Source organism: Protopterus annectens, chromosome 7.part0 (assembly GCF_019279795.1).
Source record: "Protopterus annectens isolate FY-2018-M chromosome 7.part0, PAN1.0, whole genome shotgun sequence".
Taxonomy (NCBI): Eukaryota; Metazoa; Chordata; order Ceratodontiformes; family Protopteridae; genus Protopterus; species Protopterus annectens.
This window is the reverse complement of record NC_056739.1, coordinates 1,167,351,933-1,167,376,855: the sequence shown is the minus strand read 5'-3', so window position 1 is coordinate 1,167,376,855 and position 24,923 is coordinate 1,167,351,933. Positions and strand designations below refer to the sequence as shown.

The 24,923-nt window shown below is 38.6% G+C and overlaps 1 protein-coding gene across 3 annotated transcripts in view; it reads right to left on the bottom strand.

Moving 5' to 3' along the window:
* The window catches only part of STRA6 (signaling receptor and transporter of retinol STRA6), a 585,684-nt gene that overhangs the window by 396,241 nt on the left and 164,520 nt on the right, over positions 1–24,923 (bottom strand). The window contains exons 1-2 of one of the 3 annotated variants that reach the window (XM_044077760.1): positions 19,055–19,187; positions 964–1,288 (exon numbers count right to left, since the gene is read on the bottom strand). In XM_044077760.1, coding sequence (XP_043933695.1) covers positions 964–1,064 — 101 coding nt within the window. In that variant the 5' untranslated portion in view covers positions 1,065–1,288; positions 19,055–19,187. Of the gene's footprint in view, positions 1–963; positions 1,289–14,079; positions 14,205–19,054; positions 19,188–24,923 lie in introns of those variants that run through there. The other 2 variants (XM_044077759.1, XM_044077758.1) reach the window with 2 other exon arrangements.

The window sequence follows — 24,923 nt, the reverse complement described above, 5'->3', positions numbered from 1 at the left end:
TAAACAATTGGGTGACACAATGATGCAGTGGTTATGGTGTCATTTAACAGCAAGAGGTTCTCTGGTTCGATTCTCAACTGGGGTGCATTCAGTGTGGAGTCCACATGTCCTCCCTGCATTCGTGTGAGTTTCCTCTGGGTGCTCCGGTTTCCTCCCACATTCCAAAGACATGCATCTCCAGCATTTCTTCTTGGGGGGGGGGGGGGGTCTGCTGAAAATGGGCTCTGTCCCAGTTGGACATTCCTGGTAAACAAATTTTAAATAAAATAAATAAATAAAGAAAATTATAAGTTCTCAAGGAAGACATTTTGTGAAGAAAAATAACATGAGAATTCCCTAAATGTGAAAGACAATGAATTTCAAAAGTAGAATAGAAATACAGAGAGAGTGTGTGTGTGTGTGTGTGTGTGTGTGTGTGTGTGTGTGTGTGTGTGTGTGTGTGTGTATATACACACAAGTATTTTTGATAACCAAGTAGTCAGTAGCAGATTTTTTTTTTTTGTTAAACTCAATGGAAAACAGCCCTGGCGAACTTTACATGATGCAACACAATGCTGTGCAACACGCATCTTAATGTGAAAATCTGCTAAAGCAAATGCATAAACACCAAGGATATAAAACTCTAGAAAGTAAATGTAACACTACTAATCATGTAATGCTCTATTAAATTAAGACTGTATTCAGATTTTTCTGATTAGAGCAAATTAAATACTGCAAAGGCTGAAACAGAAATTAAGCAGCTATTCTGATAATATAAACAAAAGAGCTCTAAATCTGCTCCTCAGAATTAGGACGCAGTAATTTACAAGCATCTCTGACAAGTAAATCTAACTGCATCAAAAGACTGAACCCTGAAAACTTGTTAAAGCATACATTTTCCCAGCACAAGGAATATGTCAGCCTTGACAGAATTAAGAGCACCAAATAACAGATAAGACAAAGAACGAACAATTATTTCCTTACTTGTCCTCAGACACAGATGGTGTAGAGTCATCCAAGTACCAGTTATCAGAGTAATCACTGTAGTTGGAATCTTCTTTGGCAAACCCGTCACTTGAAGACATTTTCCTATGGACACATTCACAGTTGCGTGTTAAAAATTGTTCTCTGCACTGCCTCTTGTGACTGCCTTCTTCAAAAGAGAAGTTCTTAGAGGATTCCTCAGGTGTCAGATCCCTTTGACTGGGGAGGATTTGTTATGATACAGAATGTACTTTGCAGTCCTGTAGTGTTACTTGCTCAGATAGAGGGTCTCCTTTCCTGCAGTCCAGTTTCAAAAGCTGAAGACCTGAAAAGGCACAAACAATAAACTTGGTGAATCGGGGACAAGGCTTACAGATTAGAGATTGCTCTACAATTAAACACTGCTAATTGGATGCCTTGTTCCTTAAGCCACTTTGACAAATAACTGGAGCATTTCAGCTACAAAGTATTTAGCAGTCTGACAAAAGAGGGGGAATTTGAGAATAACTTGTACTATTCTATAATAAAAGCAACAGACATTTCTTTTTAAATTGACATCTCATTTTCTTATTTATAGATCATCTTAATTCTAATACACAGGTTCACCACAATAGTCTTTGCTGCAGTTTCACCTCATTAACTATCCCTGACTTTTAGGATTACATGTTATAACCTCCTTCTCATATCATTTATATTTCTGTGAGAAAAGAAAAGGCAGCAAGGATTGTAACTTGGCATTAAACAGCAAAGTTACTGACATTACATAAACTTATATTTTATTCTAGAATAATATGATTATTCAACTTCAGTTGACACTGTGACAAAGCTGTAACATGGTATCTCTAAGCATAATAATCTAAATGTGATATTTTTTTCAAGTTTTTCTCTTCTGTGGTATGTATAAGTGTGTGTGTGTGTGTGTGTGTGTGTGTGTGTGTGTGTGTGTGTGTGTGTGTGTGTGTGTGTGTGTGTGTGTGTGTAGTAGTAGTAGTTTCTCCACATCAAGTTCAGGCCCTCTGTTTGCTACAATCCATCTTATTTAGCTTGTTTAAGTCCGATCAGCTAATTTTATAAGACAAAACATTTACCTTCGAGAAAAAAAATTATCTTTTGCAGGTTTTTTTTTTTTTTTTTTTTTTTTTTAGCAAAAAAAGTAGTGCTGCTAGCCAAGCATAGTTTTGTATGGTCCTTCTTTCTAAAAGGAACATTTATAAAAGTTCTTGCCTTCCTGCAAACATTTTTATTGTAGAAAGCAATTAGGATTCATATTCAGTATAAAATATCCACTCAGTTTGAAAGGGTGGAGAAAAATGTAAAAGTTTTTTTTAAATATCTAGGATTCAGTGAATTATGAACCTCTCTAATTTAGTGCAGTACACGTACTGGAAACAGTAGTACAAACCATTGAGTCTTTTTTTCCAGCAACACTTACTATAATTAATGACACTAAATACTGCTCAACACAGTTATTAGAATATGAGGGAGATTATTTTCCCCATTTACCTTTATTTAACACCAGACAACATTTTACATCCCCTCTCAGGTTTGCACTGCTATAAAAAGTAACCTGCATTTGGACCAACCTAGATAGCCTGGAGTGCCTGCTTGTAGAAGAAACACAGGAGTCTTAACAGTGCAGTGAGATAATGTGAGTAGGCTCACAAATGCAGCACATCATGATCACATCAAGGCTGACTGCTTAATCATAATAGCAATATTACTTTAACTTCATAGCAGATATACACAGAAATAAATTGCTTGCCACATGCAAAAATCTTAACTGGTCATTTGCATTTGGTTTATTGAGTAAAGCCAGTTTAACGGCTGTATATAATCACACTACCAGAGGGGTTGTTGCTCTCCTGCAAACCTCATAAAGCAAAAGAGCATCTGATAAGAGTAACAGTTTCATTAACTTAATAATAGGTGAGGTGTGCATATGAGCAGGACTGCTACTGAGAGACTGTCAGTAAATAGCGGCATCTGTTTCACGGTTTGTTTAACCAGAGCAAGTGATGGTTATACATCACATCCGATGGTGGGAAGTGCCAACTAGCCCAGTTACACTATACAAAAAATGTTTTTGACTTTTTTTTATCTTCTTGGTTCCTTGACTCATTATGAAGAATTATGTTAGCTGCATTCCAAAGCAGCTTTCACTAAGCATAGGCAACAGCAGTTATTCCACAAAGTGAAAAAGTCCATCAGAGTAATTATACTGAGTGATGTTGTTACGGTTTTTTGAGTCACAATTACAACTTGCTACACTTGCACAAAAGAAATTCATCTTGCCTGACCCAAATGAATAGTAGGAGGCTTGTTTTTCATGGTCTGTACCTATTAGAAACATAGGATGTGAGAAGAGGGAAAGAAACTTTTGTATCATGCCTTTATTCTTTTCTATGTGTAGCAAAGTGAGTTAAGGCAGATCACAAGTCAAAAAGTTATTAAATCAATCGATACACTGAATTTTGTGCACTAAGGAAATGCGCATTCATAAAAATATGAAACAAATACCACTTACTTTTGTACGCATCTGATAAGTCATGCTGTGATCGTTTACTTTTGAACACATCTGATAAGTCATGCTGTGATAGTTTACATTTATAGTATTCACATCTATGGGTATGTATGAGTAATTTACATGACTGACTGTTGTATATCTATATTTTTTATGATCAGATTTTGTCATTTCATGATCAACTTTAGCCATCAGTCTTACCCTAATTTTCTCATTTTAAAAGTGTTCACACTTGATTAACATTTAATTATTGTTTTTTTTTAAATTATCAAATGTTTAATGATCATCTCTCAAAACAAAAAAAAAAAAAATATTTTGTGGCCACTACCTATTGTGCTAAATAAAGACATCACTTTAATAAGTTATTTGTGAATGAATATATTGACTAATAATGCTGAAACTCAAAGTGTTAATGCTGGCAGTTAAATGCTGTTTTATGCTGCGGCTTAAGCTATCAGACTGTGCTGGTTGTTTTTTGTTATAAAAAATTATACATAAATACACAATGCTTTGAATTACAGGGGGATGACATCACTTAATAAACTCTTATAACTTTAGTTTACATGTTTACACATGTACACATTTTATACTACAGAAGCAATGAGTCTTTGCCATGCATAATATATGCTATTTATTGTATATATTAACAAAAAAAAAAATATATATATATATATATATAAAATACATATTTGCATGCTAGCAGCTATATCCAAAACACCTAATGTCATTAGCATTTCATTCCCCTCATAAAGGTCTCAGTCCAGTTTGATATTCATTCATATTTTACTCTTCATACTCTTTGTTGATCATTGCCCTTGTTTGCATTTTTTTAAATATGCTTTAGCTTAACAGATCTTTCTGAAGAAATGTTTTCTTATAAGTGAAGATGTAATTCTGCCTATGCACAGTTTCCATTATGTATAAAGGGTATTCATTTTTTTGTGTTCAGACATTTATGCTCAAATGCCTTGAATCTGAACAATATTAATGGTAGAATTGTTCCTATAGAAATGTTACACAAGTTACACTGCATAGTGTTCAATGTCACATGGGCTACTAATTTTGTAAATCAGAGAGAAGAGATGTGATGGGGCTCTCTGACCATCATGCAGGTGGGTATGAGCCTAGCATTGAGCAGTATTCTACCTTCTCCAAGGATGATGATCACGAGCAAAAAAAAACAACAGACTTCAATATTGGGTTCGTTTTTGGTGTTATTCCAAGGGGGGTCTGATATCTGTCACTCTAGGGTTTTGATTATTGGCAAAGACATTGTCCGCCCCCATAGTGCCTTCTTTAGTCAATGCCAACCTGATAAACCTACCAACATAAGGAGGCTGGAAAAGAAAAATATGGTGGCATTACTGATCAATTCTAGCCAAGAACCTGCTCCTTACAAGCCATTCTCACTCTGGAGGACATTGATGTTTGTGTGTAGTGATTGAGACATGGTTTTAAATGGCAGGGGGCACTCTGGCTGTGCAGGGCTGTAATGCCTTCCACACATTCAACTACTGCGCAGGAGGGGAAAAAGATGGAAGTGTCTCAGCCCTCATCCAAAAGTGACTGGTATCAAGGCTGGTAAAGCAGCATAACGCACTACAGCTTCTTTACATTCAAAGAATATTAGAACTGTCCTGTGTTATATATTAACTAGCTATAGAACTCTCTCTATGACCCAAAAAAGCCACATTACCTATCCAGAGGACGTTGAATCACTCGGTACTAAACTCAATACCATTTTTCTAGGTGATTTAAACTATCCAACTATAGACTGGGAAATGTTCACCACAACTAGTGCACAAGTGCAGAGACTCCCTAGAACAAATTATTCAGAGTACCCACTTGGGGAACATCAACATGGAGCTTGTCCCAAATTATTGGGGTGCCTTGCACCATTCCTTGCATATCTTCATCCCTTGTTAGGTTTGACCACGAAGCGGTGTCCTGTAAAACTGAAACAAGAGGTGTCTTCCACCCAAGGTACCTTTAGAAATTTCTCTAAGACCTACTACCAACTCTACGTGATACACTGACAAGCTTCAAATCTCCACCAAGCTAAATTAATTCTATTGAATCTGTGGAAGCATATACCAGCACACTACACCAGCATGTAAATAGCTGCATAGAAGGAGCTACACCCTATAAGAGCAAGCACAGGGAACCCTATAAACATACTCCCATGGAGTAGCCATAATATCAACATGCCTTACAATAAAAGGAAGAGATTTTTTGCGGAAAGTAAGAAGAGTAATTCACAGAATGACAGACAGCTCATCATCAAAATAAACAAATGACTTAGGAAAGTCCACCAAAGACAAGTTTGAGGCAAAAATAGCTACCCAAGCCAAAGTCAATCACAAGGCATTTTTAGTTATGTTTGTAATCTCAAAAGCACAATGCAGTAATGTGGTGAGCTGATTAGGTAACATCTTTCTCAGACTGAGGCTAAACGTATAGCTACAATACTGGCAGATAAATGCAGCTTTCATTTTACTCCCATCTCCCTCCATGTATCCCACAAGATATACCTGAAACTGGCTGGCCTCCAGCTATCACATAAGAACAAGTCCTAAAAGCACCATCAAAAGCTAAAACTGTTGCATCATGAATCATGACAATACCCCTAGGTGCATATTTAACAGCATGAAACACAATTTAGCCCACCCCAACATTATTCAGTCTCAGCCTGCATACAGTTTTTGCACCAAGTGAATGGAAAACAGCTACAGTCATTCCCCTGCATGAAGGAGGACTTTCCACAGACCCATGGCAGTTACAGACCCACAAATCTGACTAGCCTCACATTCAAAGCCAAGGAAAGATTTATGGAACTTGTCAATAACGACATAGGGATCCTCCAAACACTGGACTCAGACGGGTCATGCTTACTTATCCTGGTGGACTTTTTTGAAAAAGGTCACCAAATTAATAGATGAAAGTAGAATGGTACATACCACATACCTTGACCTGGCTGAACCTTTTGAAACAAATCACCCACTCAGGCAAAACAGAAAAACTAATTAAACTATGATTAATTCTCTACATCATCAGCTAGATTGCCAACTGGCTCACTGACTGCTTCTATTTTGATCTCCTGTGTTCTACCTCCACAGAGACCAGTTACAAGTGGAGTCCTCCAGGGTTCAGTGCTAGAACCTATCGTTTGTAATCTATTTCTCTGAAGGAAAGGTGAATATCAAAGGTCTCTGGTTGTCTATAGGGTAGTCACAGAGTCCCCAACTGACTTGGCCACCCTAACAGGAAGGTTTGCCCCCAAACAAATAACTGGTTCCAAAATCATGGACAGACGCTAAATTAATTAATTAATTTATTAATTAATGTATTTATTTATTTATGTATTTTCCTTTGTTGACTGTGAAAATCCGACAGGGGTATAATTGTCCTTTTCAGTGCAGGCCCAGGGAGAAAAGCACTACATTTACATTCATAAGTTACAAGTGTTCACAATACATAGACATTTTTATTACATTATTTTACATTGCAGATTACTGAGTGCAAATAAATATGGTAGTTAACCATTTAGAACAATTCTATATCCACAACAACAAAAGTAAAACAAATGGAAAAATCATTTAGATTTAGTTTTTGCAGTTAGAAAGTAGAGGTAAAAATGAGAGACAAAAACTAGCTTCAGAGAGGAGAGGAAAAACAAGAGAAATATTGATTGTTTACAGCAGGAGAGAAAGGTAAAAGTGTACTAATCTCATTGTCATAATGGGCTCCATATGTGATGAGTTAGGAAGAGTGAGGTATGGTTTTGTTGGAGTTACTGTAGCTTAATAAGTTCTTTGGTAGGTATTGACCAGGAGAAGAGCAAGAGCTGAGTGAGAAGGATTGCAGGTGTTGTTTTAGTAGGCTTTTAAAGCATTTTCCATTGTCTAAGTTTTAGCTGTAGTGGAATGGAGTTCCATAGTTTTGTAACACAGTAAAAAGAGTACAGGGAGTTTACTGCAGAGTTTTTTGATTCGCTTACAACTAGATGGGATTTGTTTTTGGAGTATTGTGTTCTGCTACTTTGTATCATTGCAGTATGTTTTTAAAGAGGAGGTGCTATCTGGTTTATGGATTAATTTGTGGGCTGTAGTGAGGTAAGAGTGGGCTAGCTGGTTTGGGAGTTCCAGACAGTTTAGCTCCTTTAGGGCTGTGCAGTGATGGAATTTGGAGTGCGAGTATCCGAGTTTGTCATCTAAGATTACATCAAGTAGTTTGGCTTCTGTCATGGTTTCTACTATTGTATTGTCAAATGAAACAACGTGGAACCATTTTTTTTGATCATTGTATTGTTTTGCTATAAAGAACATGAGACTGGTCTTTTTAACATTTAGGAGTAGGTCTGCAGTGCTTGGCCAGGATTCTGTGGAGCAGAAGGATTCTTGAGTGTTTTCTTGGTGGATTTTTGTATTGGTGCAGAGAAGATTATGGTTGCATCATCTACATAATGAACTACATTTGCCTATTTAGTGCAGTACAGAAGTTGTTAATAAATATGTTACAGTTATGGTCCCAGGATTGAGCCTTGTGGAACTCTGACTGTGATTGGGAGGAAAGAGGAGAACTCATGTTTCCATTTACTGATTGTTGACTATTTGTGAAAGGGTTATGAAACCATGTGAGAGTAGACTGATTAAAGACACAGATGTAAGAGTTTAGTAAGATGTTTTTGTCAAAGGCCTTTGACAGATCCAAGAAGAGTGCTGATACTAGAAATCCTATTTCCATTTTGGTTGACAATATTGTTGAAGCTAAGAAGAGCAGTTGCTGTGCTATGACTAGGGTGGAAATCACATTGGGTTGTGAACAGAAGATCATCTCTAAGATGTTTGAGGAGTTGACAATGGATACATTTTTCTAGAATTTTTGATCATTATGGCAATATAGCTATAGGTCGGTTATTAGATAGGTCACTTGAATTTCCTCCTTTATGTAGTGCTATTTATGAATGAGCTTTTCCATGTAGTTGGGTCATGGCTTTCTGTTATTTATCGGTCAATTAGTATTGAGCCAGGGAAGGCTAGAGCAACAGCAGCAAGTTCCAGGTATTCTGTTGGCAGTTTATCAACTGCTAAAGTTGTTGGTTTGAGGTTTAGTAAGTGTTTTCTTATGGTAGCATTTGGGACCGGGTAGAAAGAGAAAGTTATTGTGTTGTTCTTAGCTGAGGTTGGTGGAAGAGGTTTATTTAGTAAGAGAAAGTATAGTGTTTATAAAGTGGGAATTGAATTGGATTGCCATATTGTCTATATTATTAGTTGTTGGTGAAGGAGGTTTTGTTTGGCCAGGCTGCAGAAGTTTCTTAACAGAAGACCAAAATAGCTTGGGATTGGTTTGGTGTGAAATTTGGAGGCCGGAGAAATATGTTTTTTTTTTTGTCATTGGTTATTAATTTCTTTACAAAATTTCTCAAATATCTAAAGTGTTGATAGCTAGACTGGAATTTATTTCTGGACCATAGTTTCCAAGCTTAAACTCTTTGAAGGAAAACCTGCCTTTTTTCTTTGGTAAACCAGATTGCTGGGTTTGACCGGACTCTGTTTCTTCTGAGTGGTGCATGGAAGTATAGGATGTTCAGGAAATGAAATGAGTTACTACATCATCTAGTGGCATGATTTCTTAGGATATTCCAAATGTAGAGTTTGAGAGTGGATATGATGTTTAAACTTGTTCTTTACATTGCTTACCTGTTTGTATCATACCGGTTTGCATATGATTAGATAGGCAGCCAGAGGAGTTTATGTGGCTTATTTGAGATGATCCAGTCTAAAGTGTAGTCCTTATTTGTGTGTTTTTGTACACTTTTAGTCTCATTTATTAATTGAGAGAATCCAGAGAGATTCATCAATGGGGCGGCTGTACAAGCTGGATTCAATTACGATTGTTTTGTGGGGTATACTGTCAGATAGCCATTACAGTAGGTGTTCTATGTGCTTATGTTTTGTTCAAGTGGGATGTAGACTCCAGTGGTGTAGATGCTTTTTCTATTAAGTTTGAGAATTGTTATTAGATATTCTGCAATGTTAAGTATAGGTAGAGGGTAGGGGGTAGAGGTTACATTCTGAGGAGTTTTTGTGTATAATCGCTATTTCTCCACCTTATTTGTTTTGACTGTAGAGTCTGAAAAGGTTATATTCTGGGGTAGTGTTTTGTTGCCTTGTATGTGTAGTTTTAGCCAAGTTTCAGTAACTACAACTATATATGGGGAGTAGAATGTGAGGCTTGCATGACATTTTTGGACTTTATTGCAACTACTCAGGTTAATATTAAATAGTATAATGTCAGATTTGTTGTTACTTAATGTTGAGAGTCTTGGGGGGGGGGGATTAAGGGATACTGAAATAGTTTGGGATGTGGTAGCAGAGATGGGGTTCAGATGCATGCCACCAGTGAATTTAAGGCAAGTCTTGGACAGATGGAAACTGGAGTACCATTTAAATCCGGATGTGTTTAAGGCAGAAATGTCTTGATTTTAGGTTATTTTTTACATATTTGTAGCCAAAGAGGTTGTGGAGAGTTAGACTGTATGTTTTGGATGAGATGTAAAAGGAGCATAGCCAGCCTTAGGCATAGGCCAACAGAAGGATGCCTAGGGCACTGCTCAAGCAGGAGTTCTTTTCCAGTAATCTGAATGGTGTAGGTAAACCAGGATGGGTGCAGCAGGTGGTGTGGTGGGCACAGTGGAGCCCTTTTGCCTAATGCACCAATTGACCAAAGGCTGGCCCTGAAAAGGAGGTTGATGTTAAAAATGGTGAATGTGAGTGAGAGTTGTTGGGTGAAGTTGTTCTGAGTGAGATGCGAGTCTGATAGTTGGTTTTGTGTGTGTTACTGTGGTGAGGAGGACTAGTGAGTTTAGTTGGAGGTTTATCATGTGTGGTGTAAAGAGTGGCAGGGTGTGTGTTGGAGAATGTGCTAGGTTTAAACGTTTATGAACTATAGATGGTTGTAAGGAGTGCTGTAACTGATGTAGTGAGTACTGTGTGAAGGAAGGTAGGAGATGCATGTATGCTGTATTAGGACTGGGGTAAAAAAGAAAGGGGTTTTGGTGGTAGAACAAAGATGGACGTTGGTGGTGAGTGAGGGAGATGTTTGGTAAAGATTGTAATTTACAAAAACAACTGTGAGTGTGAGCATGACAGGGTGAAATACAATTAATATGGGATTGAGAAAGATCCAGAAGGTAGAAGTTGGGTGACTTGTATCTTGTAGCAGGAATAAGACTGGGGATGATTGTGGGCTGGATGCAATGATTGGTTGTAGAGGAGGTGTGGGTGGAGTTAATTTGCTTTAAGTTTAGTGGTGGTGGGTGGGAAATATGGTGGTAGGGTAAGGGAACAGATCAGATCTCAACCACAAGCAAAGTAAATGGAGAAAAAAACAAATCAGTGAAGCTGAATCATGCTCAAAGTAAAATCTAACTGAAGCTTCTCACAGATATGCAGCTCTGTGTCAATATATTAGATAAAATATCAGAATTGAGCCCCTTCTTATTCTGTGTTGTTTAGAAGAAATATTGTCTCACAAAACTGGAAAATTAGATTTGCAGTCAAAACTTATTTAAAAGACAATTTTATTTCTTTTCATCTGGTTGTTACATTGCCACTATCACAGTTAGGTTATTTTTTGGTATAACTTGCCTTTGTCATACTTTACGCTTAATATGATGTTTAGTTTGAAAGTGGAGTTGCTTAAATATAGTTTAGTAATATTTCTGTGCAGAGCATGCTAATATTTGAATGCTTCCTGTAGGTGGACTGATATTATAATTGACCATGTTTTAGTGAAAGGGTGGCAGTGTTCTAGTAGTGTGCACACTGCCGGCCAGACAGCCAATTATAAACAAGCAGAGAAAGTAGCTCATAAGTATAGTTTAAAAACACTAACCATACATTAACTGTTTTTTCCATTGAGGGGTACCTCTTGGTTAGAGGTCTTTCCGATTGTATTTTCTGTAGTTGTCATGAAGGCGGATGGTAAGGCACATTATTTACTCTATAGCATTTTTTTGCACACTACTACAGGATACAGTGATAAGGGATGGGGCCAGGATAAGAATCTTCAAATAAATACCAAAAAATGTATCATTGTATCCTTTGGAAAAAGTAATTTATCTCAGGGAACTACCACATTGACAATATGCCCCTAAGAGTTTACCCAGTTCTTCAGGATTTGAGAACATATGTGGACAGTGACCCACGTTTTGACCAACATCAGTCCATTGTCATAAAAAGTCTTTCTATACTGCATAGGTTATAAACAAAGGGATTATATCTAGATCTCATTATGTCATTCATTGAGTATAATGCCCCCTTTGGTATGTATCTGTTCAGACACACGCAGCAACTGGAATGACTACAGAGGTACTTTACTAAAAAGATACAAGGCTTAAACAATATATCCTACATAGACCTACTCAAAGTCCTGTCAGTATACTCAGTATCCTATGGACTGCTAAGAGGTGACTTGTCTGTATCATACAAGGCATCTTCTGACCCAATACTGATGGATTTACTGCACATAAGCAAACCAAATGGAATTAGAAATACTCAGTTTAGGGATCTAAACCTCTTCTACAACATGCCAGAATGGTTTGAAGGGACAGGTATACATTACAGAGGATACTGCTTATCTGGAACAGACTCCCCGTCCAATAAAATAAAGCTCATTCCTATCCATATTCTAGCAAAACTTAGATCTATAGATGGGAAACAGAACATTTAAACCAGAACTACACCTGTATTACTAATGGACAGAGTAAGTTCCTAAATGCTTTGGCCCTTGCATAGGTCCCCTCAAATTATCTATGCTATGATCCTAGCTATTCTCATTAGGGTGAAAATACAGTATATATAATCAACTATGGGATAGGTAAGACCAATCTAACACCAAATGGAGTAGGTTAATTGAAGTGCCTAAAGGTAAATTGGCTAGGCTTAAGATGGTCCACAAGTGTAGCTAGCCTAGTACTTATCTATGAACTTGTGTATTTTTTGAGTATAATGCTATGCCTACAAGACAAAGAACCAAAAGTACTGAGGCATTTTAATCAATTATTAATGCTCTAGTAATGGTAATATTCACAAAGTTGGATCTAAAGTCATCTGTGTACATCTGCCTTTGTTTTGCCAAGAATTAACTTATAAAATACTTAGCTAACCTTAAACAGGAGCCTTCAGTATTCATAGCCACCAGTCTCCCTATGAACTGAGAATAGTGCACTGGAAAAAAAACTGTCTATAGCTGTACAACTGGTACAGTGGGAAGGGTGATATACAAAACAAATCAAGCATGGACACTGATGAGGAAACCAGTAGTCCTCGGCATACATCTTTTTCAGGTCAAGTTATCCTTGGTACTTCACAGCTTGGTGTAGGAAGCCAAAGGCACTTTTGAAGTTTTCTGTCTCAAGTTACATGTCTTTATTTACATGTCTTTATATATCAAATAAAGCCCCAAAGATGTTAAGACAGCACACTTAAGTGTCATGATTTATTGAGATATTCCCTATTGCTGCCAGTAACCCATCTGTGGAGATATTCCCCATGTCTCCCAGTACCCTGTCTGTGGAGATGTCTGCCAGTACCCTGTTCTTGGAGATATTCCCCATGTCTGTCAGCAGATTGCTTGTGTAGAGGTAGAAGCAATGCACTGACAGACATGGGACTGATTATTGAGACTGCACCAAGGCACACATGAGAAAAGACAAGTGGTATTCTCAGGAAAAAGAAGTGAGATGAGATGTCAGGGACTATGGACTTAGCTCTTGGCTCTCCATTCACATTAAAGAGGACCACGGTTGAAGAGGAAGTAGGATGTCTGCTGATATCAGCCAGGAATGAGTACTTAACACAAGAATATCTGGTTAGGGATGGGCCACAGTGACCATCAAAAACATTAGAGTGGTTTTAGAGAGGACGGATGGAGCTGTCCACAAACAACTGTATGTGCTACCAAATGAGAAAAATAATACTAGCCTGTACAGATGTATATGTTCATAGGTGTGTACTAAGCTAATGGCCCTGGAGCCTTTACAAGCCTAGCACATAGGATTAGCCTGGCATTGTGCCACCCTTTAGTTCCTAGTGCCTCTGTTGAGGCATGCCACTGGAGTGGTCCCTGGGGTGATTTTCTATTTCCCATACACTCATCAAGATTTCTCTTGAAGAGGGCCAATGAGGTTCTCTGATTGACATGTACGGGAAGTCTATTCCACAGCATGGGCAGTCTCTGGGTTATGAGCCTGTCCCTCCAGCATGTTCTGTTGATTGTGGTATTGAGGTTGAGGTCTCTGGAGTGTGTGGTATGGAGGGATTGGGATTTCTTTAGATGTAGCATTACTAACAGAGCTGGGTCAGATATGGCTTTGTAAGTCAAGCAGAGATCACCTCAAAGTAGGCAATATGAGACGGAATAGTTGGTGTTTTTTTTAGTCTGTCCATATAGGACAAGTGTTTAAGGCCTAGGATCCTACCTCTTTGTGAGGTAATTTTGCAGCCTCTTCAGTAAGCCATTTCTGTTAGTACCATTTGGTTTTCCTGAAACTAACAACTTGTCACTGATGCTAAACATGCTTAGATCCTTACCCAAGATACAAGAAGGCTCTTCACAACCGAAAGATTAAGCCTGAGACTCTCAAGTGCAGCTTTAAATGCTTTCTATGCAGACCTCTTTCCTTGCTTCACATTTTTTCTAATATTTCCAAGGTGATCTTCTGTAATAAAGCAAACCATAATAAAGTAAAGCAGCATAAGCTTTGAAAATGGAGCTTTTCACAAACAGGATGGCTAAGAATAACAGCAGAACTTGTATATCAAGTGTGTGTGTGTGTGTGTGTGTGTGTGTGTGTGTAAGCATGTGCATCTGTGCATTTGTGCTTCAGATGCATCTAAAACAAGAGCATGAGACATTCCTCCAATGGCAAATTTGGGTTTATATAATGCATGGTGCCTAGCTCAACAGTTGATATGATGCATTTCTGAAGATATCGTATTTACTCTTAACAGGCAGATGTTTGTGTACTGATGTGTGTCAGATGAAGCACCCCAGAGGGGTCTTGTAGTGTGGCCTTTGACACTGTGCATTTCTAATGCAATTAGTTATACAGTTCAATATTCTCTCTACATACAATGGTAGAGGGGGAACGCTACACTTCTATGCTGTGGTCTTGTGTTGTTGAACAGTATTCTTTTCACCATATTATTAAGCTGCGTACCAACAACTATGCAGTTTCTTATCTTCAACTCTGTGTGAACGTGTATGTGTGCACGTTATGGAAGTGAAAGTATTGCAGAGCAGCACACAAATGCACATAAGGCATTGATATTACAAATCAGTGGTTGTGTGTTTTTTGTTTCTGCAGGAAGGTGATCCTGTTGTGGTCACATGGCATAGCATATCAATGTGGGTAGATTTTCAGCCATGTTTTTAAATTTTCTGTTCTAGCTACTAGTATGCCCAAATCTGCAAGCAGTCCTGACTATAACTGTCCAACCAACTACTATATGGCTATACAACTCTGAAGCACTTGATTTGATTTTGATATCATTTGCTGAGACCACTGTAAGAAATGAAACATTGAACCATTACTGCTTTCTGCATTTGATAAGCTCATACTACAAAACTGCCCTCAGTAGAGACATTTTCAGCAAACTGCCATGACCCAGAAACAAATGTAAGAAAAAGGAATAACAGAGTAGCATTTTAATTTTGCAACAGGGAAATCAGTATCATATAGTAAACATTCCCAATTTCATATTTTGAGTAATAATGTGTGTGTATATGTGTAGGGTGGGGTTGGGTTGGGGGCAATCAGATAGCCCTAGATATGAGAAACGAGTTTATTTTACATGGGATTAGAACTTGTAGTGGATGTAGGTGTATGCAAATTTGCTGTGATTGGGAAAGAGGGTATACATGTGCTGCTATACAATAATACCAGATGGGTACCTTGAAAAGTATGCTGATGTGGTCTCAGACCAGTACACATATCTGAGGATTCTGAAGCTAAAGCTGAGCACTATATACTTTATAGTGTTTGGAGTCTGTGCAGTATAACCTGGTCCCATGTCTGATCTGCAATTATTGTTTTGTCCTTTGCTAACTGGGTAAGTAGACCAGTCCAAGGACCTTTTGCAAGAGACAAAAATATACATTATTCAAAGCATTAAATTAATATAGCTACAATTTTCTGCAATATAACAAAGTCAACAGGAATAAGAGAATCAAAAATAATGAAGGAGTCAACATTAGCAATCTTGGTCAGAAACAAAATCGATTTAAAGAAATTATTGTATAAAATGATAAACATGGCAGACATTTAAGCAAGAGCAAAATAGGATCTAGGGGGTAGTGTGAGCTTTAATGTCTTCATGAAGGGACTAGAACTGCAACCAGAAATACCGCCAAATAACTGACCCCAATACATCCACCATATAGGTAGCGTCAGCAGTATCACAACTACATTTTAGAGAGTGATGAGCTACCTGGGAAGTAGAGCTCCAAAGGGAAATAGTAGAGGACTTGGCTTCTGAATCAGGCAAATCAGACAGACCATCTGCAAGTTAAAAAACAGGAGCCTGGGCATACATAATCAAATGGGTCTGATAATTTATGGCTCTGAAAGCCAAGGTGGCAGAGTTATATACTTATACACGTCAATACCATGACTGTCATCAGAAGGTAAAAGCTTGGAAATTGATAGCAATTTAGAAGGCTTATCAGTCAGCAGGAAAATCACTGCAGGGTCAGAAGAGAGGCTTTTATATAAAACACGTTACAGCTTCAGGAACTGTATAAAACCAAGCAGGTTTCTTTGGAGGGGCTGTAGAAGGTTGAGGTGAACCAGTCGGTAAAAGGTAATAGTACCTTTTCTGGATATCAGAAATCTGGGAACAACCCCATTTAAAATGTTCAGTCATGCATAAAATAGTATCCCCAAAAGACAACTTTTCAATGGCGGAATCACAGTAAAGGGAATCTTCCACCCTCAGATCTCAAAGCAAGAGGGGAATGAATTTGAGATTAGTAGGCAGATGACTCCTCCATAGAACCTAATTGCACATCCCCTCCTAGGAATCAGAATCTCAAGTATACTAAGGAGTAGAGGACCAAGGAACAGACTCCCTGAGGGCACTTCAAAGCTATAAGGACTTTGAAAAGACTACTTAGTGAAATCCTGCCACATTTTACAAGGATCCCTAGCTACAGGAGCCCCATGTCTGGTTTTCTGTTTCTTTTTCAAAGAAACATCAACCCTAACAAACTTAGGGGTTCGGACCTTTACTTGACCTATAAGGGAAGCAAGGACTTCCTCACTAACAAGAATCTGGGGAATACCGCTAGGCCCCGCCAAAATGATTAGCCACAGTCCTGACCCTCCCATTGTGTATAGAAGATAGTGGCAAAACCTCAGCGGATGATTGAGTAGACAGCCTTCAACTGATTCATATCAGAGGGGGATGATGTTGAAACTGGATGGTCCTCATGTTATTTATCCATCCCAATGGAGATATCTGGAAGAGGCTGGACAGTAGAAGATTCAGTACATTTTTTAGATTTTTTCTTAAGTGGTGGCTGAATGCCAGGGAAGGTAGATTCGGCAGCCATGGATCCCTAAAACAGAAGCTTCAATCACTGTTTTTCCAAAAAGACAGAAAGGGAAGCCAGATGGCTGCATAAGGTCAACAGTACAAATGCTTGACAAATCTCACAATGATTATGGTTGTGGGCAGCATCTAGACCAAAAACGAAAAAGATGCTCACATTTTCCCTTTCTGGATGACATGTAAAAGTTAATACAACCCAAAAGAAAATTGAAGAAAAAAAAATGCAATGGGGCAATTATCTTCTGAAGGCTTGGTAGCTGTATTAATGCAAATGACTTGCAGATTGAATTCAAAAGGGAGTGTTTGGACAGGCAGCAAAGTAGTTCTGAGGCTTAGGCACCTGCACATAACTTACATACCCTACACTTTACATGTCATATCTGACTTGTATGTTACATCTGACTTATGGCCACTGGCCATATGTGCGGCTATTCTTGGCAGGATATTCATTTATAAAGAATACTGGAACACTGATAAAGGAAGGACATTTTACAGAATTCACGGGAGATACTTGGAGGGATATTGGCGTGACCAGCATATACTACAGCTGTGGCACTAACAGTTTTGTTCCATTTAATACTCCTTCTGGTAGGGCAGAAAGTAATGGGCTGAAATAATATAATGTTCTGTCTTAGTACTAGACCAGTGACTTAATTACAAGTGATAAAGGTCGGTAGCTCAGGAAGAAGCTTCATGGATCCTGGCATAAAAGAGCTCTTGTTAAGAGATCATTTTCATCCATTCCTTTACATACCGTGGGGAAGAACATACAATATCTTGCTTTAAGAAAATAACATTTTGTGCACAGCCCCTCCCTGCCCTATATCTGAGAAGGAAGAACACACATCTCAAGCCCCAAGTTAAGTTGACAATGCTTATGGACCTTCTCCTTGCATTATACAGTCTCGCGAGACCTGCATATTCCAGCATCCGACTTGCCTGCCTGTAGTGCATTTTATATTTACATGACCATCTCACCTGCTTCTTACTTACAAAATTTTATGATGTCAAACCCCAGCCTACACCAGCATATTCAGCCCCACACTGGGAAATACTTACAATTTTCAGTCTTAAACAATGAATTATAAACTCCAAATACATTTCTATTTTTCCAGGCTGGGTAGGCGTTTCACATCTTCCATCTGCTCAATGGTCTCTGTGTCTGAGGTTTATGCTTCATCCTGCCTACTTAATATCATTAGTTCTATAGACAAGTCATACCTGCAAAAACAAAAGCACGTCTCCTCTCTTGTGTTTTAAGGGGCTGATGCCCCTTTATAGTATTTTGCATTGCCTTCACCTCTAAAAAGTCTTGTTTATTATGTATGTATGAATGTAGACAGCTTGTCTAACTCATTCTGGACCAATACATAATGTTTTTGTATAACAGAGATTGAGTATACAGGATTTTTTCATCAAAGCCACATTCTTACTGTTTTTAGTATTCATTTTATCTCTTAGCTTCCTCAAGATAATTTGAGCTATAAATGATAGTATCTGTTTTCTGGCATTTAACTTGATAATAGTGTTGCATGTTATAGAAATTGCAAAAAAAAAAAAATAAAATAAAAAAATAATCATCTAGTAAGATGAAAGTAAAGTAGCTGCAAACTGTAGCAAATGTAATTGCTAATAATGTGCTCCTACTCAACTGTGACTACACACCTGTTACTGTACTGAGACTGCAAACCTGTTACTGCACTGTAATTAATGTTGTTAGCTTTTACTTTGTTCATTTAACTATTACTGAGAAGTTGTTTTCTAATGTATGTAGTAGTGATTTATGACTTTCTTATTTATCTGTTACTTAATGTCCTCGGTTGTATGTTTGTTATATTGTGGAGCTTTTCTCCCTGGGCCTCCACTGAAAATGGGCTCATTCTGGCCCAGTGGACAATCCCAGTAAACAAATGCAAATAAATACATAAATAAAATTAGTTAAATTGTTACTTACTGTTTTCTGTTAATGAGAGATGCACTTAAACTTCCCAGCGTATCTTTTCAGTGCTTCTTGTTATTATAAGCATACAGAAACATCTGTTAGACTACTTTGTTTGTACTTCTTTCATACTTGAAGCCCCTCATCTTTTATTTTCAGTCAAACTCATGATCCAAGCACTTCTGACATTTTGCAGGCTTCTCATTTATTCCTAAAGTGACCAGTGCTTCTTATACGAGCCAGTTAAGAAAGAAAGGTCATGCTTATTCATTTCCTAATCTTGATTCCTTTGAATGGAACTTGTGTTGCTTTAAGTAACTGCACCTACTTACTCATGCACAGCTGGTCTCTTGACTTTTCCAGTTTCTCTCATCCCCCGGTTACCAATTCTCCCCTGACTCATTATGAGATCCCTCCTCCTCAGAGCATTTCTTGTAAACATATGAAACCTACATTTTGCAAGGATGAACAATGCTTGCACATATCCCATCAAACGTAATACCACAAGCTTATTTTAAAATTTATTTTACAAAAGGGTATGTACAATGCGGTCAGTAATTGGCACAACTGTATCCCTGTGTTTCTAACCACAGAGAATCAAAAGCTTAATTTGTGAAGAGCAAAAAGATGTACAGTTCATAATCAGGACATCTCCAATACGACACGCACTTACAGGAGAGCTGCAATGTTGTACTTTGTTACTGCTCTTCCTTTCAGCTTAAACTGCATCATTACAAAATAGAATACTAAATTCTTCTATATTCTAAGATGAAACTTGATGCCCTTTTTACTAGGTAAACAAACCTTGTGTGTTTGATTTGCTAATACCATTCATAACGGATATTTAGAAAGACTGGTCCATAATGATGCCCCCTACAGTGCACAGCTTCCTCATATCTCAGGACAGCCTGGAATACTCACCCAGCGAGCATTATTTCTTCAATCCTGGGGATACTCAAGTCTCATAAACTTTACTGTAATGCTGTTGAAACTGCCCAGTATTAAGTATATTAATGTACTTTGGTGCATGCAGTGAACAGTGTCAGATTTTAGAATACCAAAGCAAGGTAATGAAAGTAAATGTTTAACAGGGGATGCATATGAAACGGAACAGGCATAGGCATGATGTGTAATTCTTACAATTACATTATTAAGTATATTAATGTACTTTGGTGCATACAGTGAACAGTGTCAGATTTTGGAATACCAAAGCAAGGTAATGAAAGTACATGTTTAACAGGGGATGCATATGAAACGGAACAGGCATAGGCATGACTTCTAATTCTTACAAATACACGATACAACGTTTTCTTTCCATTGCCACAAGTTACAAACACCTCTACAACTGTACTGCATTCTAATGAGTTTAAGCTCTAATTTTGCCACATACTGCAACACAGATTTTCATGGCAAGTAAGGACAACATAATACATCATGAAATGTGCCAAACATCGTACCCTGGTGTGATGTTAAACTAGTTGCACTAACTTTTCGTGATTCATCTCCAGCATTTTATCAAAATAATTTTTATATACATTATATACATACATACATACATACATATACATATGGATCCATGTTACATCAATGAAAATCCACATCCCCGACGACCGGATCACCTAGACGACATAGCCAACATGACACATCCCCAACAAAGGTAGTGTATGCATTACAGAATAGAACCTATTCCCGTGTCTGTAATATGCTTAAAAAAATAAACAAATACCTGTATAAAAGGGGAGCAAGCCCCCCTGCACCCCCACAACCCCCCTACTTAAATATACCAACTCCAAGATTGCACCACATTGTGGAAATAGGAATATATCCCATTCTGCACTATTCACCATTGTCAGGGATGTGCAGTGTTGGCGATCTCGTCTCGGTGATCTGGTCCTCGGGGATGTGGATTGTTGATCCAACAGGAACCCATATATATATATATATATATATATATATATATATATATATATATATATATATATACACATACACACATTATATATATATATATATATATATATATATATATATATATTTATTTTTTATATATATAGAAATAATGTTGTACTTTCTCAGATTTAGTACATTTAGAAATGCGATGGGTAGTGTGTAGGAATTTTTTTTTTTACTTTACAGTTTTGTTTATTATAGTTATTATTGTGATTCCTGTCATCAGCCATAGATCCAACCCAACTAGTTTGCCCACTTTTTAATTGATAAGCTGAAAATTCTATACATCTACAAGCTCATTCCCTACTTCCAGGGCTTGTTAGGTATTGACTCATGCATGCCCCGTGTACCGAATTTACTTCACTATTTTCTGTCTTTTTACTTTTTTGATTACATGGTCTTGTCCAGGTGAACTTAATGATGTAAATGAAGTAGAAATATTTTAATGAACAGTTGAACTATCACTTCTTACTGAGTCCAGAACATCTGCAGGTAATGACTGTTACACATGTACATAGATACACAGATGGGAATAATCCTCTAAAATCACCCTTTTATCATAGGCAATACCAGATGAAAATGGAGTACCCCATTTTATGTATGTCAAAAAAAAATAAATAAATAAAATCTGGCAGTTAAGCAAGAGAAGCTCCTTATTTTAGAGGGTGCTATCTCTTGTTTTGCATGTTGGAACTAAGGAGTCGAAGTCAAAATGACAGGTTAGTTTAGCAGCGCCCATCCTGGCACAACAATTGTTTGGGACAGTAGTAGGGAAGCAAGCTATGGTCACTTTGAAAAGGGTAACATATAACAGGAAAAGATTCCAACAGAGAGCACTCAGTGCTGAAGCTCAGTATGTGCCAACTGAATAGCATTCTGCAAACGGCAGATATGGTAATCTTGGATATATGGCCATGGCACGATGTACTAATCATGGCTATAGGGGCACTGCATCAGGAGAATTCTCTATTCAAAATTCTCTTTGAGAAGTTATTTTGGTAAAATGTCAAGAGGAGGGAGTGTTACTTCACTAAAGAAGTCAATGAGGAACACAGGAAGGCAATGCTCAGCTACAAGATATGGACAGGTTGCAGAGACACCTTAAGGACTTAGAAAATAGGTTGCAGTGTAAACATGTCTGCCAGTGGACTGAAAAGATGAGTGGAAAGGTCACACACTATGATGCTTATGCAAGGTTGGGTACAAAAGATAAAACCCTGAAGTTTGTAGGCAGAGTGCACCAGGTAGGGAGGGGAAGTCAGGATAGTGTAAGGCAGAAACATTTGCTGATAAAACTAAGACAACAGCTACAAATTAATAATACACTCCTAAAAGTAAACTCCATGCTTAGGGATCTAGGAATGCATATCCACAGTTGCACAACCTTTGACAACGAAGTCTACTGTGGTGAGAAAAATTCTACATTGCACAGCTTATTAGTAAGGTCATGGTATCCAGGGTCTATATTAGTTTGCCAAAATGGTATTCTGCCGAACACCTATTCAGCAACCTGTAATCAGCAAAAATTGTGTCAGCAATTCATTGAGTTTACTAAGTGCAATGAAATAGATGCCCAAAGCACAATGGACCAACTTTTATAGGTTCATACTAGGCTATCTGCCCTAGGGCATTTATAAGCCTAGCCAGAGTATGTTTGGCTTTCGCCACCTATTTTAAATTAATTTTGCTATGCTCTTTTTCGAGGTTAGTATACTGTGCCTCTGTCTAACAATGACACAGAAGTGATACCCGGGGTAAACCTATGATCTCCCATACACTCATCAAGATTTCTCTTGAAGAGATTCAATGAGGGACTCTGGAATAAAATCCCAGCCGAGGTTAGGCAGAGTGAAGGGAGCCTCTGGGTTATGAATCTGTCCCTCCAGCATGTCCTATTTATTTCAGTGCTGATGTTCAAGTCTCTCGAGCATGTAGCTTGATGGGATTTTAATTTTTTGAGGTGCAGCATGTCCCTTAATTCCGGTTTGGACATGGCTTTATACGTCAGGCACTGGTCGCCTCTGAGCAGGTGGTATGCCACTGAGTAGAGCTGGAGTTTCTTTAACCGGGCAGCATATGGCATCTGTTTGAGCCCTTTGATCCTCTTGGTGAGGTACTTTTGGGGTCTTTCCAGTTGCTGCAGGTGTTTGGTAAGGTACATCCCAAAAGGGGCATTTGTACTCAATTATGGGCCTGATGAGGGATGAGTAAAGAGGCACGATGACCTCCCCTAATCTAGATGTGAATCCCTTCATAATTAGGTGGGTTATATAAAATGTTTTTCTAACCACTTTGGCCACGTGGTTGTCAAATGAGAGATTGCTATAAACTTGGGTCCCCAGGTCCCCAATTACTTCTGTACTTAATGGATTACCACCTATGTGGTAATTTGTGGGAACTTTGTTTTTGCCAAAGGGGATGACTATACACTTTTTGGCGTTTAGCTTGAGGCCATGGCTTGTGATTATCCTTAGTGTCCTGTGCAATTTTTCTCTCTTATGGTGCCCAGTTTGCAGTCATCTGTGAACTTGGTCAGCCACAGTCCTTCTGTGTTGGCCTGTACCTCCGAGAAATATATACCGAACAAGTGAGGTCCCAGGACTGAGCCTTGTGGGATGCCACTTGTAACTGGTTTGGAGTCTGACATGGCTCCAGCAATTCTAATCATGTGGGTTCTGTCCTTGAGCCAGTTTTCAACCCATCTAGTGACATAGGGGTTTATATTTAAGCTGGTGAGCTTATATACAATGCCCGAGTGGGGTATTGTATCGAAGGCTTTTGCGAGGTCCAGGTAGGCTGTGTGGACCACCTTCCCTTCGTCAATGGCCTTGGTGACTGTTTCAAAGAAGTCAACCAGGTTTAACAGGCAGGATCTGCACCGAACTGGGTAGGATCCAGTGTCTGTAGTTCCCCAATATATTTATGAGGTCCATGATGATCCTTTCCATAGCTTTGTAGACCAAGCTAGTCAGGCTTATGAGGCGATAGTTTCCAGGGTCCGTTGAGGCACCACCTTTGTGGAGAGGGACCACTGTTGCTGTATGCCACTCTTTGGGTACATATCCTGTAGTAAGGCTGAGATTGAACAGTAGTTTTATGTTTGGGTTTAGCTCTTCTTGGAGTTCATGTAGGACGCAACCAGGGACACCGTCTGGTCCCATTGATGCTGTGTTTTTTGCTTTGGAAAGGGCGGCTCTTACCTGAGCATCTGAGATGTCAGGGGGGCAGCACTCTGCTGGGATAGATATTTGCCCTTTTGGTGGGGAGGGGGGGGGGAGTTTGCGCTGAACCTTTCAGCTTGGCAATGTCTGTGGGTTCGGTGTATTTTTTGTCATTTTGGACTAATTTTGAGCATATCTGGGAATTCCCACCCAGGTTCCTAACATAACTAAAGAAAGCCTTGTGATTATCCTTAGTGTCCTGTGCAATTTTTCTCTCGAAGCTGGCCTTAGACGATTTTATGAGTGCCCTTAGTTTTTTGCTAATACTGATCAGAGATGCCTTCCCTTTTTGGGATTTTGCTTTATCTTGTAGTAGCTTCCTCCTTCTATTGTATAGTTTGTTTATGGCTGGGGTCCACCAGACAGGACGTCTGCCTTTGGAGGTTTGGGTCTTGGTTTTATTTGGGATTGCATGATCCATGCATTCCTGAAGGTGTTCATAGAATGCATTGAAAAAGGATTCTGCGGTCTGGGTCATTTTCCACAGACCCAGGGGCTTTGAAGGATTCCACCTCGGTTTTGAGGAGTATGAAATTTGCTTTAGAGAAGTTTTTCACTGTGGTTTCCTGGGCAGGGGGTGGGGTCGGGATGTGAATATCCAGTGAGATCAGTTTGTGGTCTGATCTTACCAGTGAGGGATACACTTCTGGTCTGGAGCATAGAGTCCCCATGTTGGTGATGATCAGGTCCAGTATGTTTTCCCCTCTTGTGGG